Raw genomic sequence first — 25,174 nt, forward strand, 5'->3', positions numbered from 1 at the left:
GGGTAGGAGGTAGGAGGCTAGGGTTAGGAGGTAGGGGGCTAGGGCATAGGAGCTAGGGGGTAGGGGACAGTTAGAGCTAGTGTACACCTACCTGCTTGTTCTGTGGCTGCAATGTCAGCTGGCATGAAACAAACAGCATTTCACTACAGGATACTAGACTAGTTATCATGTAGAGATCAATCTACAGAATGATTCAGAGGGGTAGTGGGTAGGGGGTAGGGGGTAGGGGGGAGTGGGTAATGGGTACAGGGGACCAGGGGTAGCTACCTGCTTGTTCCATGGCTGTAGTAGCGTCTGCGTCAGCCATGGGGTAAACGTCTACAAACTCCTTCTTGAAGACAGACAGCAGAAAGGACAGACGGTAGTCCAGACGCACGTCCAGGATGAACTGGAGAGAGAGAGACGGGGAGATGGAGAGGTCTGATCATGCTCTTCTCTAGTGTAGCAGAGAGGGTTGTTAGCTCAGAAGACCCAGGTTCAAATCCCGAGGCTGACGTAGCCCACCTGCAGGATGTCCAGGATCTTTAGCTTGGTATCCATGACGGTGACGTCCTGTTTGTCGATGCTGTCTTTGCTGCGGCCCTGAGCCTCCAGGTGCAGGGTGGGACGGCCAGGTCCTCCAAACATGGACTGCTTCCTGCTCAGGACCATGGTGGACATCATCTGCCCCACGCCGTGGATGGAGCGCTTCATATTCTTACCTGGGGTGGGGGTATGTGTTATTATATTGTTATTACATCGATATGTGTTAGTACTACGTTATTACATTGGTCTTATTGGTTACATTGACTTGTTAGTCAGAGCAGGCTTGAGTTATGGTTATACAGGTGTATATGCTTACGGTTATGGTTATGGTTATACAGGTGTATATGGTTACATGGTTACAGTTGTATATGGTTACATGGTTACAGGTGTATATGGTTATGGTTATACAGGTGTATATGGTTACGGTTATGGTTATAGTTATACAGGTGTATATGGTTACGGTAATGGTTATAGTTATACAGCTGTATATGGTTACATGGTTACAGGTGTATATGGTTATGGTTCTATATGATTATGGTTATACAGGTGTATATGGTTATGGTTCTATATGGTTATGGTTATACAGGGGTATGTGGTTATGGTTACAGTATATGGTTAAGGGTTATACAGGTGTGTGTGTGTGTGTGTGTGTGTGTGTGTGTGTGTGTTACCTGTGGTTAAGATTATACAGGTGTGTGTGTCTCTGTGTGTGTGTGTGTGTGTGTGTGTGTGTGTGTGTGTGTGTGTGTGTGTGTTACCTGTGTTTAGGATTATACAGGTGTGTGTGTCTCTGTGTGTGTGTGTGTGTGTGTGTGTGTGTGTGTGTGTGTGTTACCTGTGTTTAGGATTATACAGGTGTGCATGTCTGTGTATGTGTGTGTGTGTGTACGTTACCTGTGGTTATGGTTATGCAGGTGTGTATGTGTGTTACCTGTGCCGTCGTCGTGGAACATGGGGTTGGTGAGGGAGGGGCTGGGGATGCAGTCGATGATGCCCAGCAGCGTACGGGTCAGCCTCAGCAGCTCAAAGAAACTGTAGAAGCCAAAATAGATGAGGTGTTTGGCCAGGCTCACCACCTGGAAAGGGGGGGGGGGGGGGGGGGGTTCAATCATCATCATCATCATCATCTCCACCCTTATCATCATCATCATCATCATCATCATCATCTCCTCCACCATCATCATCATCATCATCATCTCCTCCACCATCATCATCATCATCATCTCCACCATCATTATCATCATCATCATCATCTCCACCCTCATCATCATCATCATCATCATCATCATCATCATCTTCACCCTTATCATCATCATCATCTCCACCCTTATCATCATCATCATCATCATCATCTCCTCCACCATCATCATCATCATCTCCACCCTTATCATCATCATCATCATCATCTCCTCCACCATCATCTCCACCATCATTATCATCATCATCTTCATCATCATCTCCACCCTCATCATCATCATCTCCACCCTCATCATCATCATCTTTGTCATCGCAGGGGAGGGCTGAGTGAGGGCGGGGGGGGGGGGGGGGTTCAGATGAAGAGGACAGGTACCTCGTAGGTGAGTTTGTTCTTCTCCTGGTTGTGGAACGGCAGGTCATCGTTCAGGACGTTGTTGAGGTACTCCTCCATGAACACCATGGTGTTGGCAAACTTGTTCTTCTTGTTGTCACGAGAGTCATCCATGTTGGAGTCATAGCTGCCCACAGAGACACAGAGAGTCACAGATGAGTCAGAACTGACCAAAGACACAGAGTCACTTAGGAATCAACTAAAGGACAAATACCATCACACTGCAAGCAAGCTACTGTATATATGTTTTTGTAACCGTGGTAACCGTCTCTATTCAAATGAACCAATGTCTGTATCTGTGTGTCAGTCCTGCTGTCTGATGGTGATGGAGGACGGCAACTCTGTCCAGATTTGTGTGTGTGTGTGGGTGTGTGTGTGTGGGGGGGGGGGGGGTGTGTCTGTGTCCTACACTTTGATGGTGATGGAGGTGGGCAACTCTGTCCAGATGTGTGTGTGTGTGTGTGTGGGGGGGGGGGTGTCGGTGTCCTACACTTTGATGGTGATGGAGGTGGGGATCTCAGTCCAGATGTGTGTGTGTGTGTGTGTGTGTCTGTGTCCTACTCTTTGATGGTGATGGAGGTGGGGATCTCAGTCCAGAGACGTGCCAACTTGACGGGCGTGACTAGCTCCTGCGGGTCGCGGTCCACGTGGGCGTGCAGCATGAGGCGGCAGAAGGAGGCTCGGAGGTCAAAGGGCAGCGCCTCATCCATCATGCACAGGAAGATGAGCTCCACGTCCAGCTGCTTGGAGATCTCATCGATCGCTAGGTACTGGCGGTCCAGACACATCCTAGCGTACAGCTTCAACTGATACCTACACACACACACACACACACACACACACACACACACACATTATATACTGTACATGTCTATGGACAGGTACTGACAGTCATGTCAGTCTGCCTGTCTCCCTACAGGTACATGTCTGTCTAACTGTTTGTCTATCTGTCTGTCGACCTGTCTGTCTGTCTGTCTCCCTACAGGTACATGTTTGTCTACCTACCTGTCTGTCTGTCTGTCTGTCTGTCTGTCTGCCTGCCTGCCTGCCCGCCTATGTGTCTGTCTGCTTGCCTGCCTGCCTAAATGTCTGCCTGCCTGCCTGCCTATCTGTCTGTCTGCCTTCCTGACATAGGGTCTCCATCCCTCCCATGTGTCTACTTGCCTCCCGCCTCCCGCCTCCCTACCTGTAGTAGGTGAGGACGTTCTCATCGTGGGCGTTGCCCTGCCTGGCCTCCTGGGCCAGCTGCCTGATGCTCTTCTCTTGTTTCTCCTTGGTCTTGTCTGTCCAGACCAGCCACACCTCGTCCTCCTCCACAAACTCCTCCATGCCCAGGTACTCTGTGGCGTGGGTCATCTCCTTGGGCACGCGACGCCTGCACACGGACACACGCACACACCGAAATAACACACACACACACACACACATACAGATACCGGTGAGAATGTATATATATATGTGTGTGTGTGTGTGTGTGTGTGTGTGTGTGTGTGTGGTGTGTGTGTGTGTGTGCCCACTACCACCACTCACTCAGTCTTGATGAGGATGTCCTGGTTCTTGGGGTCTAACACACACTTGCAGATGAGCTCCTGTGTGACTGGGATGGCCACGTTGTTGGACACACACAGGTCTGACAGGTAGTCCAGGAACCTGCCAGGAAGGACCAGGATGTTACACACACCCTCCACCAAGGTCTCCACCTGCGTCTTGGTGATGTGTTTCTCCTCCTCCCCTCCTCCCTCCCTTCCTCCCTCCCTCCTCACCTGGGTTCTCTGTTCCTGCGGACCAGGCTGACGAAGGTCTCCACCTGCGTCTTGGTGATGTGTTTCTCCTCCTCCCTCCCTTCATTCCTCCCCTCCTCCCCTCCCCTCCTCACCTGGGTTCTCTGTTCCTGCGGACCAGGCTGACGAAGGTCTCCACCTCCGTCTTGGTGATGTGTTTCTCCTCCTCCCCTCCTCCCTTCCTCCCTTCCTCCCTCCCTCCTCACCTGGGTTCTCTGTTCCTGCGGACCAGGCTGACGAAGGTCTCCACCTCCGTCTTGGTGATGTGTTTCTCCTCCTCCCCTCCTCCCTTCCTCCCTTCCTCCCTCCCTCCTCACCTGGGTTCTCTGTTCCTGCGGACCAGGCTGACGAAGGTCTCCACCTCCGTCTTGGTGATGTGTTTCTCCAGCAGCATGCGGTTGTTGTGCAGCAGAGCAGTGATGGTGTCTTCAGCCAGGATGTCATAACCGATCTGAGACTGCATCACTCCAAACTGTTTGGCTATGTCCTCCTACACACACACACACACACACACACACACACACACACACACACACACACACACACATGACCATCATCACCATTACCATCTTAAGCACTTTGAGCTGCACTTTGAGCTGCAAACTTTGCAGGATTATTATTATTATTATTATCACCATGATGATCATCACCATGACCATCATCATCATCATCACCATGACCTTCATCATCACTATCACCACGATTATCACCACCATCATAACCATGACCATCACCACCATCATCATCACCATCATCATAACCATGACCATCACCATCATCAGTACCTGGTTCTTGCGGTAGTCCTCCTGTGAGTGCCTCAGCATACGGTAACACAGACGTAACATGTACTGGTATGGAGCGTTCTTCTGGTCCGCCAGTTCCTCCAATCTCAGCAGAGGACCCTCCGCCCCTTTATCCTTGAATGGAGCCTTGATAAGACCAAAGACCTGGAACAGAGTGGAGTAGATTAGTTTAGAGTACATTAGAGTATACAGTAGAGTATAGTACAGTACAGTACAGTAGAGCAGAGTAAAGTAAAGTAGAATAGATTTGTTTACAGTAGAGTACAGTGGAGTAAAGTACAGTAGAGTACAGTGGCGTAAAGTACAGTAGAGTATAGTACAGTAAAGTACAGTACAGTAGAGTAGAAGACAGTAGACTAGGCCAGTGTGATCCAGTTCAGACCAGGCCAGTGTGCAGTGTGATCTGGTTCTGACCTGTTTGAGGATCTTCTGTTCCCTCATGAGTTTCTGTCGTTCTCTTATGAGTTTGGGGTTGGCCTTGGTCATAACCACATCCAGGACGGGCTGGCCGCTGTTGGGTGTGTCCACCAGGAAAAACACCAAGTCCTCTAGTAGTTTGATGGCAAACCTGGAGCAGGGTCAGAGGTTACACACTCACCACAGCTGGGGTCGGAGGTCACACACTCTACACAGCTGGGGTCAGGTCACACACTCTACACAGCTGGGGTCAGGTCACACACTCTACACAGCTGGGGTCAGGTCACACACTCTACACAGCTGGGGTCAGAGGTCACACACTCACCACAGCTAGGGTCAGAGGTCACACACTCACCACAGCTGGGGTCAGAGGTCACACACTCTACACAGCTGGGGTCAGGTCACACACACTACACAGCTGGGGTCAGGTCACACACTCTACACAGCTGGGGTCAGGTCACACACACTACACAGCTGGGGTCAGGTCACACACTCTACACAGCTGGGGTCAGAGGTCACACACTCTACACAGCTGGGGTCAGGTCACACACTCTACACAGCTGGGGTCAGGTCACACACTCTACACAGCTGGGGTCAGGTCACACACTCTACTGGGGACAAAGGTCACACAGCTGGGGTCAGACACCACACATTCACACAGCTGAGGTCAGAGGTCACACACTCACACCCTACACAGCTCAGCTGGGGTCAGGTATACACACCAATCATGTCAAAGAAAGCTTATTTTTCAAGCTTCCTATCAGTGGAAAATCCATTAATTTATTTGTGAAAAGAGCAGCAAACTGGCTCAGCTCTCCCCTGTTTACCCAAACGTGGGTCAAACACACACAGATCACAGCCAGCCGGTTAGCCCATCTAATGGTTGTTCCTCTAAACATTTGCTTCTAATGACTGCTAATTATTCTGATTCATTACCACCTCCACCCCCCCCCCCCCCGCCACCCCCCATAGTTCCTCACCTCCTATCGTTGGGGCTGATAAAGCCCTGATTAAACTTGTCCACCACTGTGCCCAGCATGATGCTGGCGTCGGTGGCAAAGTCCAGGTCTCTGATCTCCATGACAGGCACCGACACGATACCAAATGCCTCCTTATCCTCCTTGGTAGGGCAGGTGCCCAGCTGGAGGGAGACAACACACACTTAAAGGACAGGAGACATACCGACGCACGCACGCACGCACGCACACACGCACCCACCCACGCACGCACACCCCCACCCACCCACCCACGCACGCACGCACGCACGCACGCACGCACGCACACCCCCACACGCACGCACGCACGCACGCACGCACGCACGCACGCACACACACACACACACACACACACACACACACACACACACACACACACACACACACACACACACACACACACACACACACACACACACACACACACACACACACACCACACACACACACACACACACACACACACACACACACACACACATCCCACTCACACATCCCACACACACATCCCACACACACGCACACAGGAGCGTACCATGAGTCGTATAGGTCTCTCCTCATCAATATCTATGGGGACGTTGGTGCTCTGGATCCAGGTGTTGGTGCACAGGTGTCTGAGCCGCACGTACAGTGGTGGTAGTGGTAGTGGTGGCCTAGTGGATAGTGAGATGAACTGGTGATCAGAAGGTCATGAGTTCAAATCCCACCTGGGAACACCACCACTAGTAGGCCCTTGAGAAAGGCACTTAGCCCCAAGTTACTCCTGTTACTCTTGTAATCTCTAATGTAAATGTACGTACAAGTTCTTGATACTCATTCAACCTGTCTTCTGCAGGTAGGTAGGGGTGTGTGTGTGTGTGTGTGTATGTGTGTGTGTGTAGTACCGCGGTACGAAGGAGTCGGTCTTCTGCAGGGTGGTGGGGTCAAGCTCGAACAGCGAGGCAATTTCGTTGCCATGGGGCACCGCAACCAGCTTGTACTTGATCCTCTCTGATAGACAACGCTTGTTGCTACGGCTACTGTCCGTCTGCACAGGGGTCAGAGATCAACAACACTGACTGATAGACAGACAGACACTGTTTATGTTTATGTTTATTTATTTTGCACACATTTAGAAGGTACACAGTTGACAGAGAACACAATAAATAAACAGTGCAGGAGGAGGCAAGAAAACCCAAAAGGCTTATGTGGCGCCTCCACCTGATGGCAAACTAGTAATAATAATAATGCCAAAATATGAATCAAACAGCAATACCAAAGTAACAAAAAGAAAATGTGAATGTGTGATTACCGGTATGTGGTGTAAATGTAGATGTGGTGGATGTGTGTGGATGTATGTATGTAAGTGTGTGCGTGTATTATGCACACATGAGAAATATGGAACAAACTAAGATACATAAAGATAATACATATAAATAAAAACTAAAAAACTAAAACAGTTACAAAGCAGCAGTAATATAGCCTTTTAAAGAGTCTTTTGAAACAATTTATAGAGGAACTGTTTCTTGCTAGATGAGAAAAGCCATTCCATAACTTTGCGCCTCTAAATCTGATTGAGAATTGACCTCTACTGTACAAGTAAGAAACTTAGCGGGTTGAAGGTTAGAGGATTGATGAGTTGAGTAAGAATGAACCTGTGAATTCTCAGTAAATCATAAACTGTCCAGGAATCTTCCCTTCATTTGAATATCTTATAAATAAAAACACATATTTGGAAGATATTGATTGTCTGGCTTTGCTGTAATAGACATACTGACTTGATTTTGTAACCAATTGTATGAGTATAATATAATATATGAGTAGACAGACAGACAGATACATGAATAGATAGATACCTACATAGATCGATAAATAGATAGAGAGATAGAGAGATAAATAGATAACATAGATAGATATATAGATGACTGATGGAGAGATGGATTGGTAGATAGACAGACAGACAGACAGACAGACAGACAATTGACTCACTGAGGTCTGTAACGGAATCTCTGGGCAGTCTCCTTTATAACCTGGGTTCTCCTACAACAACAACAACAACAACAACAACAACAACAACAACAACAGATACGTTAACAAACACTACTGATTGATTACATAACTCATTGATTTCATGAACACGTCGCAGGTTAAGCCCCGCCCATGGCGAACAGTAGCATATAACCTTACCTCAGCGGCCAGGTAGTTTCCTGTGGCCAGGTGTTTGAAGCGGTACAGACTGTTCCAATGCCCCGCCCCCCCACGACACGGGTCATGATGCACCACCTGGGAACCAATCACAGCATCACAACATCAAGCATACCTTGTGTGTGTGTGTTTGTACGTGTGTACATATGTATGTATGTGTGTGTGTGTGTGTGAATTATTGGGTTACTGTTTGCAACAAGTTGACGCCTGTTTCATGTGTGTGTGTGTGTGTGTGTGTGTGTGTGTGTGTGTGTGTGTGTGTGTGTGTGTGTGTGTGTGTCTGTGTACTCACCTCCACCTCCCAGAGAGCATTGGAGCTTGTAGCAGAAGAAGCTGACTGGCGGAGGGTGGTGCGTAGGAAGACGTGCATCTTGGCCTTGTACTCTTCACACGTCAGGAACTTCTCCAGCTCCGCGTGGAACAGCCGCACCACGTCGCCCTGGAAACCCACCAAACAAACGTATTAATGTACCCTGTCCTTACACACCACATTGTCCTGACAACCACAACACACACATTAGTCCAACCTGCCTAGTTTTCTCTGTGTTTTCCGGTGGCTGTGTTGACATACACACCACCTACCCCACCCGGCCAATCCCCCCAATCCCCCGGACCATGTGACAGACTCACTCCTTTCAGGACTTCATCCTTGTGGTCGCTGAACGTCATAAACAAGTTGATCTTCCAGCTGGTGCTGCTGTTCACTGAGTTGACCTGTAGAGGGGGCCAGAGAGCACAGCTTCAGACCGGGACCAAGTCAGATCATTACTGGTCCAGACAGAGAGGTTCAGGAGGGGGAGGAGATGGGCCGCAGCATGTGTTACCGTGGTAATGTGACATGTAGCAGGTGTTGTCATGGTAATGTGACATGTAGCCTATGTTGTCATGGTGACATGACGTGTAGCATGTGTTACCATGGTAATGTGACATTTAGCATGTGTTACCTTGGTAATGTGACATGTAGCATGTGTTACCATAGTAACGTGTCCAGTAGCATGTGTTGCCATGGCAACGTGACGTGTGTGTCTCACCTCCTTGAAGCCTGCGTGGTCCGACAGCTCGTAGTTACTGGCTTGGAGTGGCTGGCCCGCGTTCACTGGGTTCAGGATCACCTTATCTCCCACTACCACCTACAGCACAGGGGACAGAACTACTGAAGGTGTGTGTGTGTGTGTGTGTGTGTTAACTGTTAATTCAATATTAATTGTGTTGCATCTCTGTATGGAATGTGGTCTATAAATATATATATGTTTTTTAATATTGTGTGTGTGATGTATATGTGTGTGTATATGTGTGTGTGTCTGTGTGTGTGTCTGTGTGTGTGTGTGTGTGTGTTACATTGTCTCCGTTGGCGCGTAGCTTCCAGAAGGGTTGTATGAAGTGCCAGGAGCCTTCGTTGCCTGTCCCGTCCAGCGTCACACGCATGGCGTTTTTCTCAAGCAGTGCCGGGAGACGCTTGTTCACCGTAAGGTACTTATTACTCTTCATATGGAGGAGCTGAAACACACACACACACACACACACACACACAGACACACAGACACACAGACACACAGACACAGACACAGACACACAGACACACAGACACACACACACACACACACAGACACAGACACAGACACAGACACAGACACAGACACAGACACAGACACAGATACGCACACAGACACAGACATGCACACGCACACACACACTCAGAGAGATAAGCCCCCTGTCTGCCAGACTCAGTCACAACACTGAGCAGCCATAAACAGAGTACACCTATTGATCTGCTGGGAGAAACAATCCCTCCCCTCTCCTCCCCTCCCAGACTCCCTCCCTCTACCTTCCCTCTACCTGGATGACTGACTCTCTCCCTCTACTTCTACCCTCCCTCTACCTCTACCCTCTCATCTGGATGACTGACTCTCTCCCTCTACCTCTTCTCTCCCTCTACCTCTACCCTCCCTCTCCCTCTACCTCTACCCTCTCACCTGGATGACTGCTCCATATTTGACCACATCTCCATGGACCTTCTTGTTCTCCGTCTCGTTCTGTTTCTGCTCCAGGTTGGAGGCGTGCTGAAGAGAACAGGAAACACGCATACGCGGACGTACGTACACACACATACACACACACACACACACACACACACACACAGATAGAGAGAGAGAGAACAGAACAGAAAGAACATGAGTTCAGTCCAGACAACAGGGCAGAATCCTAGAGGTGTGATCTGACAGAGTGATCTCGTGGATCTAGCCTGGTGGTGTGATGGTAGCTACTGGTAGCGACTTGTAGTCTCTGGAGTGATCTAGTAGATCTAACCTGCTGAGCGGTAGCTATGACTCGTACCTGTAGTTTCTGCAGTAGCACCACGTCAGCGATTTTGTCCTTCTCATGTTTGGCCTGCTTGGCCTTCCAGAACTGCTTCTGGGCTGAGTACCGGTTCATAGGACACACCTTGAACAGGCAGTCTGGGGGAGACGGTGCTTAGGGTTAGGTTATGGTTGGGTTATGTTACAGGTAGGTTAGGAGGTTAAAGGAGGGTTACACGCACATACGCACGCACACGCACACATTATTGAATATAACGATGGGAGGGGACCAGGGGAATGAGTCTGTATATCCGCCTACCCTATCAATGATTGAGTCACAGTGTTCTATCCACACCCAGAGAGAGAGGGGGAGAGAGAGAGAGAGAGAGAGAGGGGGGGGGTGGGTGTATCTGGGTGTTTCGTCAATATTGACTCTCTCTACCTTCAGAGCGATATCCTGTTTTTAGAGGAGGCTAATATTGGTGATCAAGAACCTTATCAGATACCTGTGAGTGTGTGTGGTGTGTGTGGGTGTGTGTTCAGCAGGATTCTAGCTCCACATGAAGAACAAACATAATTTCCATGTGGATGTTGGTCTTCAGTCAACAGTGAGATGCTCGTTACAGCTAGAGAAGTCTTGATTCAAAGAAGTCATTCAATAATATTATTAATAATAATAATAATAATAATAATAATAAAAATAAACTAATGTGGGTGGCTATCTCTGATAGAACACTGATTTGAGACTGGTAGAAGATGGACATAAGACATATAGGACAGATAGAAGACTGAGAAGACAGATAGAAGAATGGTAGAAGACAAATAGAAGACTGATAGAAGACTGATAGGATCCTGAACATCGCTGGTTCGAATCACTCTTGGACACTATTTTCTTTTTGTCGCTAATTCATGCTAATTGTTGTTGCTTATGCTAATATTTGCTAATGCCTGACAGGATACCCTAACCGTAATTAATGAATGCCTAATCTTATGAAACCGTTCCTCATTCCGTTCCAGGGATTACAATGAGCCCGTCCTCTGATTTCTACCTCCACTGGGACCAAGCATACTTGACATATAGACATGCATACAGACACATATAGACATACATACAGACACCTGATCAACATACGCTGACACGTACTGTCGATGGGAAACTAAACTACTGCAACTTTGTCCTTTTATAAAGCTCCAGGGGAATGGTGAGGGAAGCTCACATCAGAGGCAGACCAGATGTTAGTGTGTGTGTGTGTGTGTGTGTGTGTGTGTGTGTGTGTGTGTGTGTGTGTGTGTGTGTGTGTGTGTGTGGGTGTGTGTGTGTGTGGGGGGGGGGTCTATCTGTGCCACTTCAATGGTGGGTCAGACCGAGAGACATGTGGATTGACAGACCCAGGAGACACCAGCCTGTGGAAAAAGTCCTAGTGTGTGTGTGTGTGTGTGTGTGTGTGTGCCTCTGGTGGCCATTTTAGGGAGATGGACAGATATCTAACATCTCGCACATGGTGCGCACATGTAACACACGCACACGCACACGCACACACATGCACACGCACGCACACACACACACACACACACACACACACACACACACACACCCACACACACACACACACACACATACACACATACACACACACACACACACACCTCTGAACTTCTTTGGAGGGTTGTCCAGGTCTCCAGCAGCAGGCTCCACCACACAGCGGTCGTCCACCAACCTGGAGAGAGATGACATCATCACAGGTGACATCATGTTCATAAACACAATCATGTGTTCCTGTACTGAGTGATGCAGTATGAGGACAAGTCAAGATGATCTAATGTACTGTACTTGACTGAATTAAATGATGTCATTTAATACAAAGGTCGTCTTTGATCTGAGATGTGGACCCCCAGGAACTTGAAGCCGGAGACACGCTCAACCTCCATCCCATTGATGTAGATGGGATGGGTAGTCCACAATGAACTCCTTGGTGAAGGCAAACTGGTGGGGATCCAGTGTGGGGGGTAGGTGGTCTTCAAGGTGAGCCAGGAGGACCAACCTCTCGAAGCACTTCATGATGGTGGGCGTGAGTGCAACAGGGCGTTAGTCATTCAGGCCTGCTGCAGCAGAATGCTTTGGCGCCAGCACGATGGTTTCTGACTTGAGGCATGTGGGGATAACTGCCTGGGCAGGTGACAGCTGCCCAGCACACACCCCGGCCACACAGCCAGGGATGTCGTCACACACCCCGGCCACACAGCCAGGGATGTCGTCACACACCCCGACCACACAGCGAGGGATGTCGTCACACACCCCGACCACACGGCCAGGGATGTCATCAGAGCCAGCAGCCTTGTGAGCATTCACCTTACACTGGCTGTGTGAATGCATGGCTCCCTTGTAAAAGAGACCTTGGCCTCAATGGAGCTCCCTGCCAAAATAAAGCTTAAATAGGACCGCGTGTAGGACGCGTGTAGGACCCCCCTCGAAAACGAGATACCATATCTCAAGGCGTTATTCCTAATAAGGCAATTTCCTCATCAAATAAAATCAAAGTGTAGACTTCTCCACCTCCAATACATACCTGATCTTTTGCATTAATTGTTTTGCATTAAAAAAAAAAACATTTCATTCATTCATTTCTCTAGCGCTGTGACTGGCAGTGGCACTAGTTCTCATCAAAGGTTTTTTACTTATGATAACTGTGATGTATAGTTGATTCACTTCAGATTTATTGTAAGTCGCACTTCTAAACACGTCTGCTAAATCACAAAAATGTAAAGCAGTAGTTAGTTACTCTAGATGTGAACCAAGCTGACGCCCAGAAGGGCTGCAGATGGTGCAGAAGGAGGACATGCAGAGTGTGTTAACGTCTATAGGCTCCTAACAATGCTGAGTGTTGTTCTGGAGAGATACATTGATAGATAGGTGTAGAGCCAGTCTGAAAGCCCTATATAATCCTCCATCGTTACTGTATGTGTGCACGTGTGTGAATGTGAGACTGTGTGTGATATGTGACACTCAGACATGTGCCAGAACACAGACCTCTCAACAAGACTGCTTTGCTAGCCACTCAGGGCCTTTGTCTAACCTGCTCAAGGTGAATGTTGACACCTGGGTCAGCTCCCTGATTACACCACATTCACAGTACTGAGCTGTGTGTGTGTGTGTGTGTGTGTGTGTGTGTGTGTGTGTGTGTGTGTGTGTGTGTGTGTGTGTGTGTGTGTGTGTGTCATGTGCAGCCTGCCATCCTTACTGTGTTCGGACATGTCTGGGTCTTACTGCTCATAATCTTATGTATTGTTCGGTGCTTTAACCATAGAGATTATGTATATACATTATTGGCTTTGCAGTCAGAACTGCAGATAGATAAAAAAATTAAAAATAAATGTAAAAATTCACTTACTTAGACAAATATACTTGTTAAGACACTTTAAATCGCTTTGGATAAAGATGTCTGGTAAATGTCTAAAATGTCAAATGTAAATAGATTTAACTGTGAATAGACCTGAATAGACCTGCAACCACAGAGGAAGTAGAAGAATGGACCGCTCCACCTAGCCTTGGGGGTTAGGGGGGAGAAGAGAGGAGGAGGGGAGGGGAGGGGAGGGCATCCCTCCAACCTCAGCCAGGTACCGGGAAGGGCTGACATTAACCAACCAATTAGGAGAATCCTTTATGATATAAAACAACCAACCGGAGAAGAAGACCAGCCCTCCGGACTCATACAGCATACATAGAGGGTTATATATTACTGCATGGTCTGGTCACAGCATATGGAACTGAGCAATAACAAGGATCAAAGTACAGAGGTACTTTAACGTAAAGTTTGTTAGGTGTGTGTGTGTGTGTGTGTGTGTGTGTGTGAGAATTTTAGGAGCCCAGGTGTGCGTGCGTGTGTGCGTCTGTGCGTGCGCGTGTGTGTGTGTGTGAGAGCCCTCCACCTGAGAGGAAGAATGTGACACTCAGGCATGTGACAGAACACAGACCTCTCAGACCTCCAAAAAGACTGCTTTGCACGCTCAGTACAACCGCCAATGCACTCAGTACAACCACCAAGACACACACTGGACGCAATCGTCCACCAGCCAATCAGGGTCTTTGTCTAGCCTGCTCAAGGTGAATGTTGACACCAGGGTCAACTGCCTGATTACACCATTCTCAGTACTGAGCTGTGCGTGTGTGTGTGTGTGTGTGTGTGTGTGTGTGTGTGTGTGTGTGTGTATGCTTGCTCCTTGACAGAGAGGTTTGGCTTGTGTATGACCCGCCAGATGGTAGCCCTGACACGCAACATTTGAATGTATGTAAAGTACTGGGATTGACCCTGCGGCAGACAGAGAGCCGCCCTGCTCTTTACTACGGCCTTTACCTGTTTACAGAGATATGCTTTATTACACCAGTCAAATACTAAAGATAAGGAGCCATTCAAGAAATCTGGCTGCAGATAATAAACTTAAAGTTACAATATTGTTAGAAATGTTACTCCCAGTATAGGGACCAGCAGAGGAGTGTGTGTGTGTGTGTGTGTGTGTGTGTGTGTGTGTGTGTGTGTGTGTGTGTGTGTGTGTGTGTGTGTGTGTGTGTGTGTACGCTATTAGTCTTTATATTTGGCAGTCTTGGACATGTGCACAGATTGGTTGTCAGAGGACTACGTCTACTGGGAATGTCCAAGGGAGAAGCAAAAAGGCTCAGCAAGTATTGCTCTGTCTCTGCGATTATTGGCAGCCGCCAAATATGGCGGAGACGGTGTTACTTGTACCCGTGAGTCTTGTCCTGTTGTATGTGAAAGACATTGTCCATGTCTGTTTGTGAATGCATCCCATCTGTGCCTTCAGTATTTGTGTCCTTGTATACTTGTTTCTATGTGGACAGAAATAAATGATTAAAATGTGTGTGTGAGAGAGAGAGGGCGAGCTGTGCATGGGAGGGGGGGGCGGGGGGCACCAGACCACAATATACAATATACCAGCAGCCGACTACATAGGACCTTTCTCATACACAATGGGCTCTATTTTCAGCCGGCGCCAAACACAGACGCTGGAGCGGTCTTGCCTGTGCACTCAGGTGGGCGGAGTAGCGGCATAAGAGGTGCGCTGAAAAATTCTGGCCTTGAAAACAGCTCTAATATTTCAGACACACTTGCCAGCGTGCCACCACTTTTTTATGCTGTTCAATGAAGGCCAATACAAGCTCCTTCTGCTCCACTAGACCCAGACACACCTGGTCCTCTAGACCCAGACACACCTGGTCCTCTATACCCAGACACACCTGGTCCTCTAGACCCAGACACACCTGGTCCTCTATACCCAGACACACCTGCACCTGGTCCTCTAGACCCAGACACACCTGGTCCTCTAGACCCAGACACACCTGGTCCTCTATACCCAGACACACCTGGTCCTCTAGACCCAGACACACCTCACACAACGCACCCTTCAAGTCTCTACACACTATACGTTGTAAGACTCTCTCTCCCACTATAGGTCTCTCTCCCAGTATAAGTCTCTCTCTCCCTCTCTCCCAGAATAAGTCTCTCTCCCAGTGCAAGTCTCTCTCCCAGTATAATTGTCTCCAGCCTGGCACTGCAGTTGGAACTACAGGAAACACTAGAATAGAACACTCGGGTCAAACCACTAGCACTACTGGAAATCTATTGAGGACAGACTGGCACCACTTCCTATGTGTATGTGTGTGTGTGTGTGTGTGTTTCCACCCAACATTCCACTCCCACAGGCATCTGACCTGGTCCTCTAGACCCAGACACACCTGGTCCTCTAGACCCAGACACACCTGGTCCTCTAGACCCAGACACACCTGCACCTGGTCCTCTAGACCCACACCTGGTCTTCTAGACCCAGACACACCTGGTCCTCTAGACCCAGACACACCTGGTCCTCTAGACCCACACCTGGTCTTCTAGACCCAGACACACCTGGTCCTCTAGACCCAGACACACCTGGTCCTCTAGACCCAGACACACCTGGTCCACTAGACCCAGACCCACAACTGGTCCTCTAGACCCAGACACACCTGGTCCTCTAGACCCAGACACACCTGGTCCTCTAGACCCACACCTGGTCCTCTAGACCCAGACACACCTGGTCCTCTAGACCCAGACACACCTGGTCCTCTAGACCCACACCTGGTCCTCTAGACCCAGACACACCTGGACCCAGACACACCTGGTCCTCTAGACCCAGACACACCTGGTCCTCTAGACCCAGACACACCTGGTCCTCTAGACCCAGACACACCTGCACCTGGTCCTCTAGACCCACACCTGGTCTTCTAGACCCAGACACACCTGGTCCTCTAGACCCAGACACACCTGGTCCTCTAGACCCACACCTGGTCTTCTAGACCCAGACACACCTGGTCCTCTAGACCCAGACACACCTGGTCCTCTAGACCCAGACACACCTGGTCCACTAGACCCAGACCCACAACTGGTCCTCTAGACCCAGACACACCTGGTCCTCTAGACCCAGACACACCTGGTCCTCTAGACCCACACCTGGTCCTCTAGACCCAGACACACCTGGTCCTCTAGACCCAGACACACCTGGTCCTCTAGACCCACACCTGGTCCTCTAGACCCAGACACACCTGGACCCAGACACACCTGGTCCTCTAGACCCAGACACACCTGGTCCACTAGACCCAGACACACCTGGTCCTCTAGACCCACACCTGGTCTTCTAGACCCAGACACACCTCACACAGCACACCCTTCAATTCTCTACACACTATACGTTGTAAGACTCTCTCTCCCACTATAGGTCTCTCTCTCCCAGTATAAGTCTCTCTCTCCCAGTATAAGTGTCTCTCTCCCAGTATAAGTGTCTCTCTCCCAGTATAAGTCTCTCTCTCCCAGTATAAGTCTCTCTCCCAGTATAAGTCTCTCTCCCAGTATAAGTCTCTCTCCCAGTATAAGTCTCTCTCTCCCAGTGCAAGTCTCTCTCTCCCAGTATAAGTCTCTCTCTCCCAGTGCAAGTCTCTCTCTCCCAGTATAAGTCTCTCTCTCCCAGTGCAAGTCTCTCTCTCCCAGTATAAGACTCTCTCCCAGTATAAGTCTCTATCCCAGTATAAGTATCTCTGCTTGTATAACTCTCTCCCAGTACAAGTTTCTCTGCGTCTCCTTTCACACATAGTACCCTGTAAATTATATGGAATCCCAAGCCGGGTCCACCAGTGATTTTCTCCATTCACACATGAGCTAAATGCCCTTAGATTACTGTGCTGTGGCTTTTCACACATGTCAATGGCATTCCCCGGTTTGCACGAGCTACTTGAATCACGCATTCAACTGGATGCAGAACTGGAACGTAGTAGAATTCGAACGAGACAGGTGTCAGGAGTCTGACTAGCCAACTCCATAACATCAGCGGAGTGAACCAAAAGTACAAAGTGAGAAACTACTCGCTGTGAACTTGTTCCACGTGAAAACGTCTTTAGACCTACGTAACCCTTTACGTGCCGGACCAGGCAATGTTCATGCTTCTGTACACCTAAGCCTTCCCGGTCAACTCCATGGAATCACACAAGGTCCTGACCAGGGTAATTGCCTGAGATAATTTCCCATTACATCGCGTTCACACATACCCTACTGGGAAGGCTTACGTGTGAAAGGGGTTTAAGTCTCTCTCCCAGTGCAAGTCTCTCTCCCACTATAAGTCTCTCCCAGTATAAGTCTCTCTCTCTCTCTCTCTCTCTCTCCCACTATACGTCTCTCTCCCAGTGTCTTTCTCCCAGTGCGAGTCTCTCTCCCACTATAAGTCTCTCCCACTATAAGTCTCTCTCTCTCTCTCTCTCTCCCACTATACGTCTCTCTCCCACTATAATAAGTCTCTCCCAGTATAAGTCTCTCTCTCTCTCTCTCCCACTATACGTCTCTCTCCCAGTGTCTTTCTCCCAGTGCAAGTCTCTCTCCCACTATAAGTCTCTCCCACTATAAGTCTCTCTCTCTCTCTCTCTCTCTCCCACTATACGTCTCTCTCCCAGTGTCTTTCTCCCAGTGCGAGTCTCTCTTCCAGTGCAAGTCTCTCTCCCAGCATAAGTCTCTCCAAGTGTCTTTCTTCCAGTATAATTGTCTCTAACCTGGCACTGCAGTTGGAACCACAGGAAACACTAGAATAGAACACAGTCTCGGGTCAGACCACTAGCACTACTGGAAATCTATTGAGGACAGACTGGCATCACTTCCTGTGTGTATGTGCGTGTGTTTCAACCCACCACTACACCCCTGCAGCCCCCCCCACCCCCCACCACCACCATACACACCCCAGTCCCCCACCCCTCCTCTTCCCATACAGAGCAGCACGTACTGTATATGTACAGTACGGGCTGTTGCGTGTTTAATGTTCCATGCCATTCACTGAACAAACAGGAAAATGTCTGTGTCGCAACGATAACATAACAATAAATGTAGACCTCTAGACATCACACTCACTCCACCTGCTGCTAGTGTACAAAAACACAGGTTGAGGACATGAAGATGACATGCTTAAAGGTGAGACTTGACCAGACAGTGGAAGCTGTCAATATATCTGAGGACTGGGTGACATGACAGAGGGGGAAATACTGATCACTATTATTATGAGGGTATCTCTCATCAGCCCAACCCAACCCAAACTCAGTGTTCTGTGTTTCAGGGACCACAGCCAAGAAGACACAGCTAGGTACAGAGAGAACCTGCTGGAGGAGTTTGCAATGCATGTTTGAGTAAATGAGACATTTTGTCATTCATATTGTGTTTTCTGGATCTGAGAATAATGTTCCATGACCATGGGTGCTCTTCTGCCATACTGAACAGTTTTTCCTCACCATACCTCACAGTGAGTGAATAACACCTTACGATCTCACTATAAAACTAAACATCTCAGAAATAAATGAAGGTTATGAAACGCTTATTAAACCGTTACTGTAGTTGAGAATCACTGCAGTTTAAAGAAGAGTGGAACCCTTAACTCTGACAACACTTATTACTGTGGTACACGACATGACTCAGACACGGACCTCCACACGCAGAGCGCTGAACTTCAAACCTCTGCCGAGCTCTGGATCAGAGAGGTTGCCTTATGGAAACATGCCAGCCAGCATGTTGACATTAAGATGTATTATAACTGCCAAAATTACAGATGTTCAACTTCAAGACACAATCACACACAGGTAGAGAAAGGCACAATCAGGAGCCACTTACCCCAGGGTACTTATGAACCCATTGACGGAGCCCTCCGCGTAGAGGGAGACTATGTCCCCAAAGTGCAAGACGCTGGACATTGAGTCTGACATCTTCGGGTGTCTTCCACAAACAAGACAAACTAGTGAAAAACTAATTTAATTAATCCCGCTCCGTCTTCAGCTCTTATCTGCAACTTCTTGGAGCCCTACTACGCCTCGCTCTTCCTGATTCTCAAGCAGGGAAACTTCATCTGATGTCAGATTTTTGTTTGCATGAGAGGGGGAAATGTCATAAGTTCAAATAGTTTGTCTTGATATGCCGTTAAATGACGTTGGAAGCCGACAACATGCTACAGTTAGTATAAGGAGGTTAAGTTAGAGCAGAGGAAATGCGAGTGTGACAGAGAAATGGTCATGATCACACCGCACCTGAAGAGAGGGAGCTATTGGAACCAGGAAGTGTGCAGCCTACACTGTTCTGCTGATAGATCCTCACGCTCGTGTTTTCGGACCGTAGATTCTGACACTGTGGACCAGAGAGATTCGCCCGTCCCCGGCCCCTAATGAGAAATAACCCCCCTTTCCGAGATATAATAATAATTATAATTTTCACGTCATACCGTGAGTTTAGAATTATAAGGTTCTATCTCCGTTTAGGGTAGTTCAGAGATATTGAGCGTCAACGTTTTGACATTCCATTATGTGTTGTGAGATGGAACCTTTGTATTTTATTAATTACTCACTCAAAAATGTCAACATTTAAAAAAATAAATAACACCACACAGACATTAATAAACACCTAATGGATCAGATTATGTAAAAAAAAACTCAATTTTGACAAAAATGGAGATAGAACCTTATAATTATAATGTCACGATACTGTATTGTCATTCAAGTGTGTATTCAGTGACACACTATGAGGCCAAACTGTAATAAACATCATGTAGATTTAGTTATAATTTATAGACGTGTACCTGGTGTGTCTATAGAATCAATCATAATCTTAGTGTCTATAATCAATCTGGTGTCTATAGAATCAATCATAATCTTAGATCAGTCAAATAAAATGTTTTTTTTTATAACTTATGCAATAAAGTCAAAATACATTTTATTTAACCGTTATTTATACAAGAGTAACACTGACAGTGACCAAGGCACAACACAGCCTACAACACAAAAAGAGTGTGGTTGAGTGACTTCTCTCTCCTCTAGGCCTGCGGGGGTACGATGTCATCATAACTCTGCCGTGAATGCGTTCGAGTGTTTTTGAAGTGGGAACAACTCTTCGACCAATGAGATTTGTTCGTTTGTTATCCATAATGAACGTTAACAAACTACAATATACACGTGTGTAACAGTTAATGTTAAAATTGTACAGAAAGATTAATACAGTTTTTTTTTTTTTTTTTTTTTTACCATTAGCCTACTGTCAAAACCAGCGTGTTTTTCTGACAAGGTGTAAAGTCATTACTGGTTCTAGTGGTTGTTTCCCCACTCGTGAACCAGTGTTCATTTTGTCAACGAAATGAATGATGATAGCATTCTTCAAACACCTGTTTTTCTATGGCAAAAGACGAGACGATAACTGACTAAATAGACCCAGAGAAAACGATGAGGTTCGCATTGCGATGTGTTTGTCTGACTCTGAACATTGAAAACCTAAAATATACGATCGCATCGAACTAAACGAGGGGGGACAGTGCTAAATCGATATACGTGGTGGACCTTCAAACACGCCCCCGGAATATCAACAATTCTGGAGAAAAAAAATCTTAACTTTTGACCGGGTGGGCAGTGACGCACGTTTGGGTACCCACCGCTGGCCTTGTTAACCCTAAAACTAAATGTAGTTGTAGCCCTAAAACGAAATTATCTCCGTAACTAAAATCACACTAAATGGACAAGAGCTTTTGGAGAGAGGTGTTAGTTGCTTGGTCTAATCAAAAGCATGCTTGACATACAGTGGAATTGTAGGACTTTCTCATTGCGACGTTGCCTGGTGGAATGAATACAAGTCATGATCACCTACATCTCTGACCAGCAAACCTTCTCCAATCTGGCCAAAACCATTCATTAATGCCCTTCATATTTCATTCAATGAAAAGTTTCCAAGGGAGAAGAAATCGTTTGACCTCATTAACTGACTGGGAAAACACCCCGTCTCCGTTAGTTTGAGCAATGCGCTGCACATGTCTACAAATCAAGTTCAGTACAGATGAGCACAGGGGCCCATTCCACTAAGGTGGATTATCTTCTAAGCCTCGATAAAGTTCTAATCGGCGATAATGTTAGCTTGCGTTCGGTTCCATCAATGTGGCTCAAATAATTCGCTGCTTGGTTGAGCTCCTTCTGAGTCAGATATAATTAGCCTGGTCGCGAGCAGGCTAAAAGACTGGCTAAAGTAATACGTGCGTCAAAAAAGGCTCACAGGCGGAAACTGCATCCCGAACGACAGTTCCTCAAGTGTCTTTTAGGAAATATTAGTTCCCACTTCACACGAGATAGATAGATTGGTTGACTGTGTGATAGATAGATAATTTGATATTTTGAAAGTGTGATCGATCGATAGATAGTTTGATTGTGTGATAGATAACTTGATATTTTGAAAGTGTGATAGATAGATCGATAGATCAATAAATAAAAGAGTGTAAAAAAGTTATTGTTTCAACTTGTATTGCTGTCATCACAGCGGTCTGGCTGGCGCAGTGGTTAAGGCAGCCGGCTAGAGTTCCGAAGGTTGCGAGTTCGAGACTTGGATAAGTGTTTATTTTTTATTTTTTTACATTTAACCGAAGATTTCATGCAAAGACTTCAAACACCATTGTAATCGTGTCAGTTCTTGTAAATTAGCCTGCACCATCATTTTATAGCCTACATACTTTTTTAGATGAGATTTTAGATTAGATTCAGACAACGAAATGCAGTAAAAAGTGCGTCTGAAGAAGGATTTGAACCACCGATATAAAATGACGAATAAGTACTATAGCAGCGGTCGATACCACTAGGCCATTGTGGCGATATGACGGCTTGTAGCCTGCTGCGTATATCACCACAGTAGTAAATATTCATTTATTAAAATATGAACATATAACAATAACTGGGGCTAGTATGACCTACGCATTTAATCGGTCAGCAATTTCTTGCCAAACCATTTCCCTCGCCTTGTTAATTGCGGCAGTATTGCACTATTTGACATCTTATTTTTCCGTCTTCATAAAGATCAATAATTCGGAATGCTGCGCAAATGTAGAACCCCTAGAGAGTGGAGTATCTTCATTTCGACAGATCGACTCTTCGGGGCTCTTTATGTCTGCGTGCACGCGCCCATATCGAATATTTGTAAGCCGGTGTTCTGTGAACACTCATCACACAAGCCTGATCCTCGTTCGAGGAATCACCTGAGGCTTGAATTCCAATCCCAAGTTGCCTGATCGCCTGATTTATTTCAATCGCCGATATACTAATCCACCTTTAGTGGAACGGCCCTCTGATTCTGTGATCAATATCAGCCTTGTTGACGCTGATCCTCTCTAACACAGAGGTTGATTTTGTATTGATTAGACCAACTGCTCTTTATGTCTAGAGGTATGACTTTTATTTATTTTTAAATACCGTTATGCATAAATGTTATTAGTAGGACAAATAAAGCTATGTTTGCGCACTTGGAAGTCAATGATTTTTTGTTTACTATGGGTTAATAAGGCAATACATGTGATGTTTCCTACAGTTGCTGAACACACCATTACAACCAATTTCCTACAGCAACTAGCCCTGGTGAGCCTATCAGGGTTGAGCAACCGGCCCTGTGAGCCTATCAGGGTTGAGCACCAGGCCCTGTGAGCCTATCAGAATTGAGCACTAGGCCCTGTGAGCCTATCAGAGTTGAGCACCAGGCCCTGTGAGCCTATCAGAGTTGCAGGACTAGTAGCGATGTGTAGAAGACCAACATGAAAGAACCATATGAGGCAGATGAGTCTCAATCTTAAGGATTTGCTGTCATGCCCCACTGCAGGCTCACTATGCTTAACATCTGCCAGAGGGTCACTATCCTATGCAAAACATCACTACTACCAGAGAGTCACTATGCTATTAAAGTAGGTCAAGTTGAGACATCAGGTAGACCTCAGTTCTTGAGGGGCTTGCTCTGCCCGAGCCTCGAAATTCCGACCTCTGGCTTGCCAACACACGTGACTGTCTTTTGAAATACCTGATGTAAACCAGCTATGGAAAAGCTATCTATTTGACAGCGCAGGTGGGGGTATTTGAACTTGAGGAGTGAGTTTACCATCTCAACTTGGTTACACTATGTGAAGTGAAGTGAAGTGAAACTTTATTTATATAGCGCCTTTCGTACATAAATGCAATTCAAAGCGCTTTGCTAAACAGAGTGCTTTGAGAGTGCTACTCAGCCACTGGTGTCTTTCAGTAGGCTACTGCTCATCCTCAAAACCAAACTTCATAACATGATTATAATGACGTATTAAACCCATTCACGCACATATTCACACACCAATAGCGGCAAGCTACCATGCAAGGCACCGACCCGCTCATTGGGAACAATTTGGGGTTTAGTGTCTTGCCGAAGGACACCTCAACACTTGGCTAGCCGGCTCTACCTCCTGAGCCACAGATGCCCCCGGCGGCTAAACACGATATCGCTAGGCATAACATACGAACATAACAGATCAAACTAACACATGGAGCTTCAACAACACTCACACAGCTATGTGTTGCCAGCATGCACAGTGGGTTCTGGGGTGTTGTTAGTTGTGTGTGTGTGTGTGTCAGCTGTGAGTCATGCTGTATTTCCTGCTGCAGGCTAGTCAAGAAGAAGTACAGTACAGTAAAAGTGTTGTAGATTAGATTAGATTCAACTTTATTGTCTTTGCAGAGTACAAGTACCAGACAACGAAGTGTAGTTTAGCATCTAACCATAAGTGCAAATAGTGATATAAGAACATCATAGAAACACATGACAATGACAGTACACAGTTATGAACTAGGTACAGTTAAGGTATCTTATGTACAGTAGGTAATGTACAGATGTATAAAAGAGGTTATATCAAAGAGGTATGTGCAATGTACAATAATACGGTATGTGCAACGGTAGTATTGTGTAGTAACATTAAATTGGATCCCGACATGCGGACCAAAACACTAGACCGTGTCCCAAATTGGATTGTTCACAGTGTCCGGGGGTGGGGGTACTGAGAGTCATTGTCAATGTACCCCATGTGGGGGGGGGGGGATTGTTCAGCGTAGTGTGTGGGGGGGGATTGTTTATTGGGGCGGCTGTGGCGCAGGAGGTAGAGCTGTCGTCTAATGATTGCAAGGTTGGCAGATCGGCGGTTTAAGCCCCTGCTGGCCACATGTCGAAGTGTCCTTGAGCAAGACGACACTAAACCCCAAAATGCTCCCAGT

At 47.2% G+C, this 25,174-nt stretch overlaps 1 protein-coding gene across 1 annotated transcript in view; it reads right to left on the minus strand.

Annotated features, from left to right (window-relative positions):
- itpr3 (inositol 1,4,5-trisphosphate receptor, type 3) overlaps nucleotides 1-19,864 on the minus strand; it is a gene marked incomplete at its 5' end in the record, with an annotated part of 43,371 nt that extends 23,507 nt beyond the window's left edge. Inside the window, 23 exons of the mRNA XM_080533166.1 lie at nucleotides 268-388; nucleotides 505-701; nucleotides 1,457-1,601; nucleotides 2,096-2,240; nucleotides 2,675-2,926; nucleotides 3,300-3,488; nucleotides 3,644-3,763; nucleotides 4,212-4,384; nucleotides 4,680-4,841; nucleotides 5,112-5,265; nucleotides 6,095-6,255; nucleotides 6,645-6,762; nucleotides 6,994-7,136; nucleotides 8,078-8,128; nucleotides 8,276-8,371; nucleotides 8,586-8,732; nucleotides 8,924-9,007; nucleotides 9,325-9,423; nucleotides 9,632-9,790; nucleotides 10,267-10,353; nucleotides 10,628-10,749; nucleotides 12,238-12,308; nucleotides 19,773-19,864. Coding sequence (XP_080389292.1) covers nucleotides 268-388; nucleotides 505-701; nucleotides 1,457-1,601; nucleotides 2,096-2,240; nucleotides 2,675-2,926; nucleotides 3,300-3,488; nucleotides 3,644-3,763; nucleotides 4,212-4,384; nucleotides 4,680-4,841; nucleotides 5,112-5,265; nucleotides 6,095-6,255; nucleotides 6,645-6,762; nucleotides 6,994-7,136; nucleotides 8,078-8,128; nucleotides 8,276-8,371; nucleotides 8,586-8,732; nucleotides 8,924-9,007; nucleotides 9,325-9,423; nucleotides 9,632-9,790; nucleotides 10,267-10,353; nucleotides 10,628-10,749; nucleotides 12,238-12,308; nucleotides 19,773-19,864 — 3,088 coding nt within the window. The remainder of the gene's footprint in view (nucleotides 1-267; nucleotides 389-504; nucleotides 702-1,456; nucleotides 1,602-2,095; nucleotides 2,241-2,674; nucleotides 2,927-3,299; nucleotides 3,489-3,643; nucleotides 3,764-4,211; nucleotides 4,385-4,679; nucleotides 4,842-5,111; nucleotides 5,266-6,094; nucleotides 6,256-6,644; nucleotides 6,763-6,993; nucleotides 7,137-8,077; nucleotides 8,129-8,275; nucleotides 8,372-8,585; nucleotides 8,733-8,923; nucleotides 9,008-9,324; nucleotides 9,424-9,631; nucleotides 9,791-10,266; nucleotides 10,354-10,627; nucleotides 10,750-12,237; nucleotides 12,309-19,772) is intronic.
- Nucleotides 19,865-25,174: the final 5,310 nt, after the last annotated feature.

This window comes from Nansenia antarctica (genome assembly GCF_963989245.1).
Source record: "Nansenia antarctica genome assembly, chromosome: 6".
Classification (NCBI taxonomy): Eukaryota; Metazoa; Chordata; class Actinopteri; order Argentiniformes; family Microstomatidae; genus Nansenia; species Nansenia antarctica.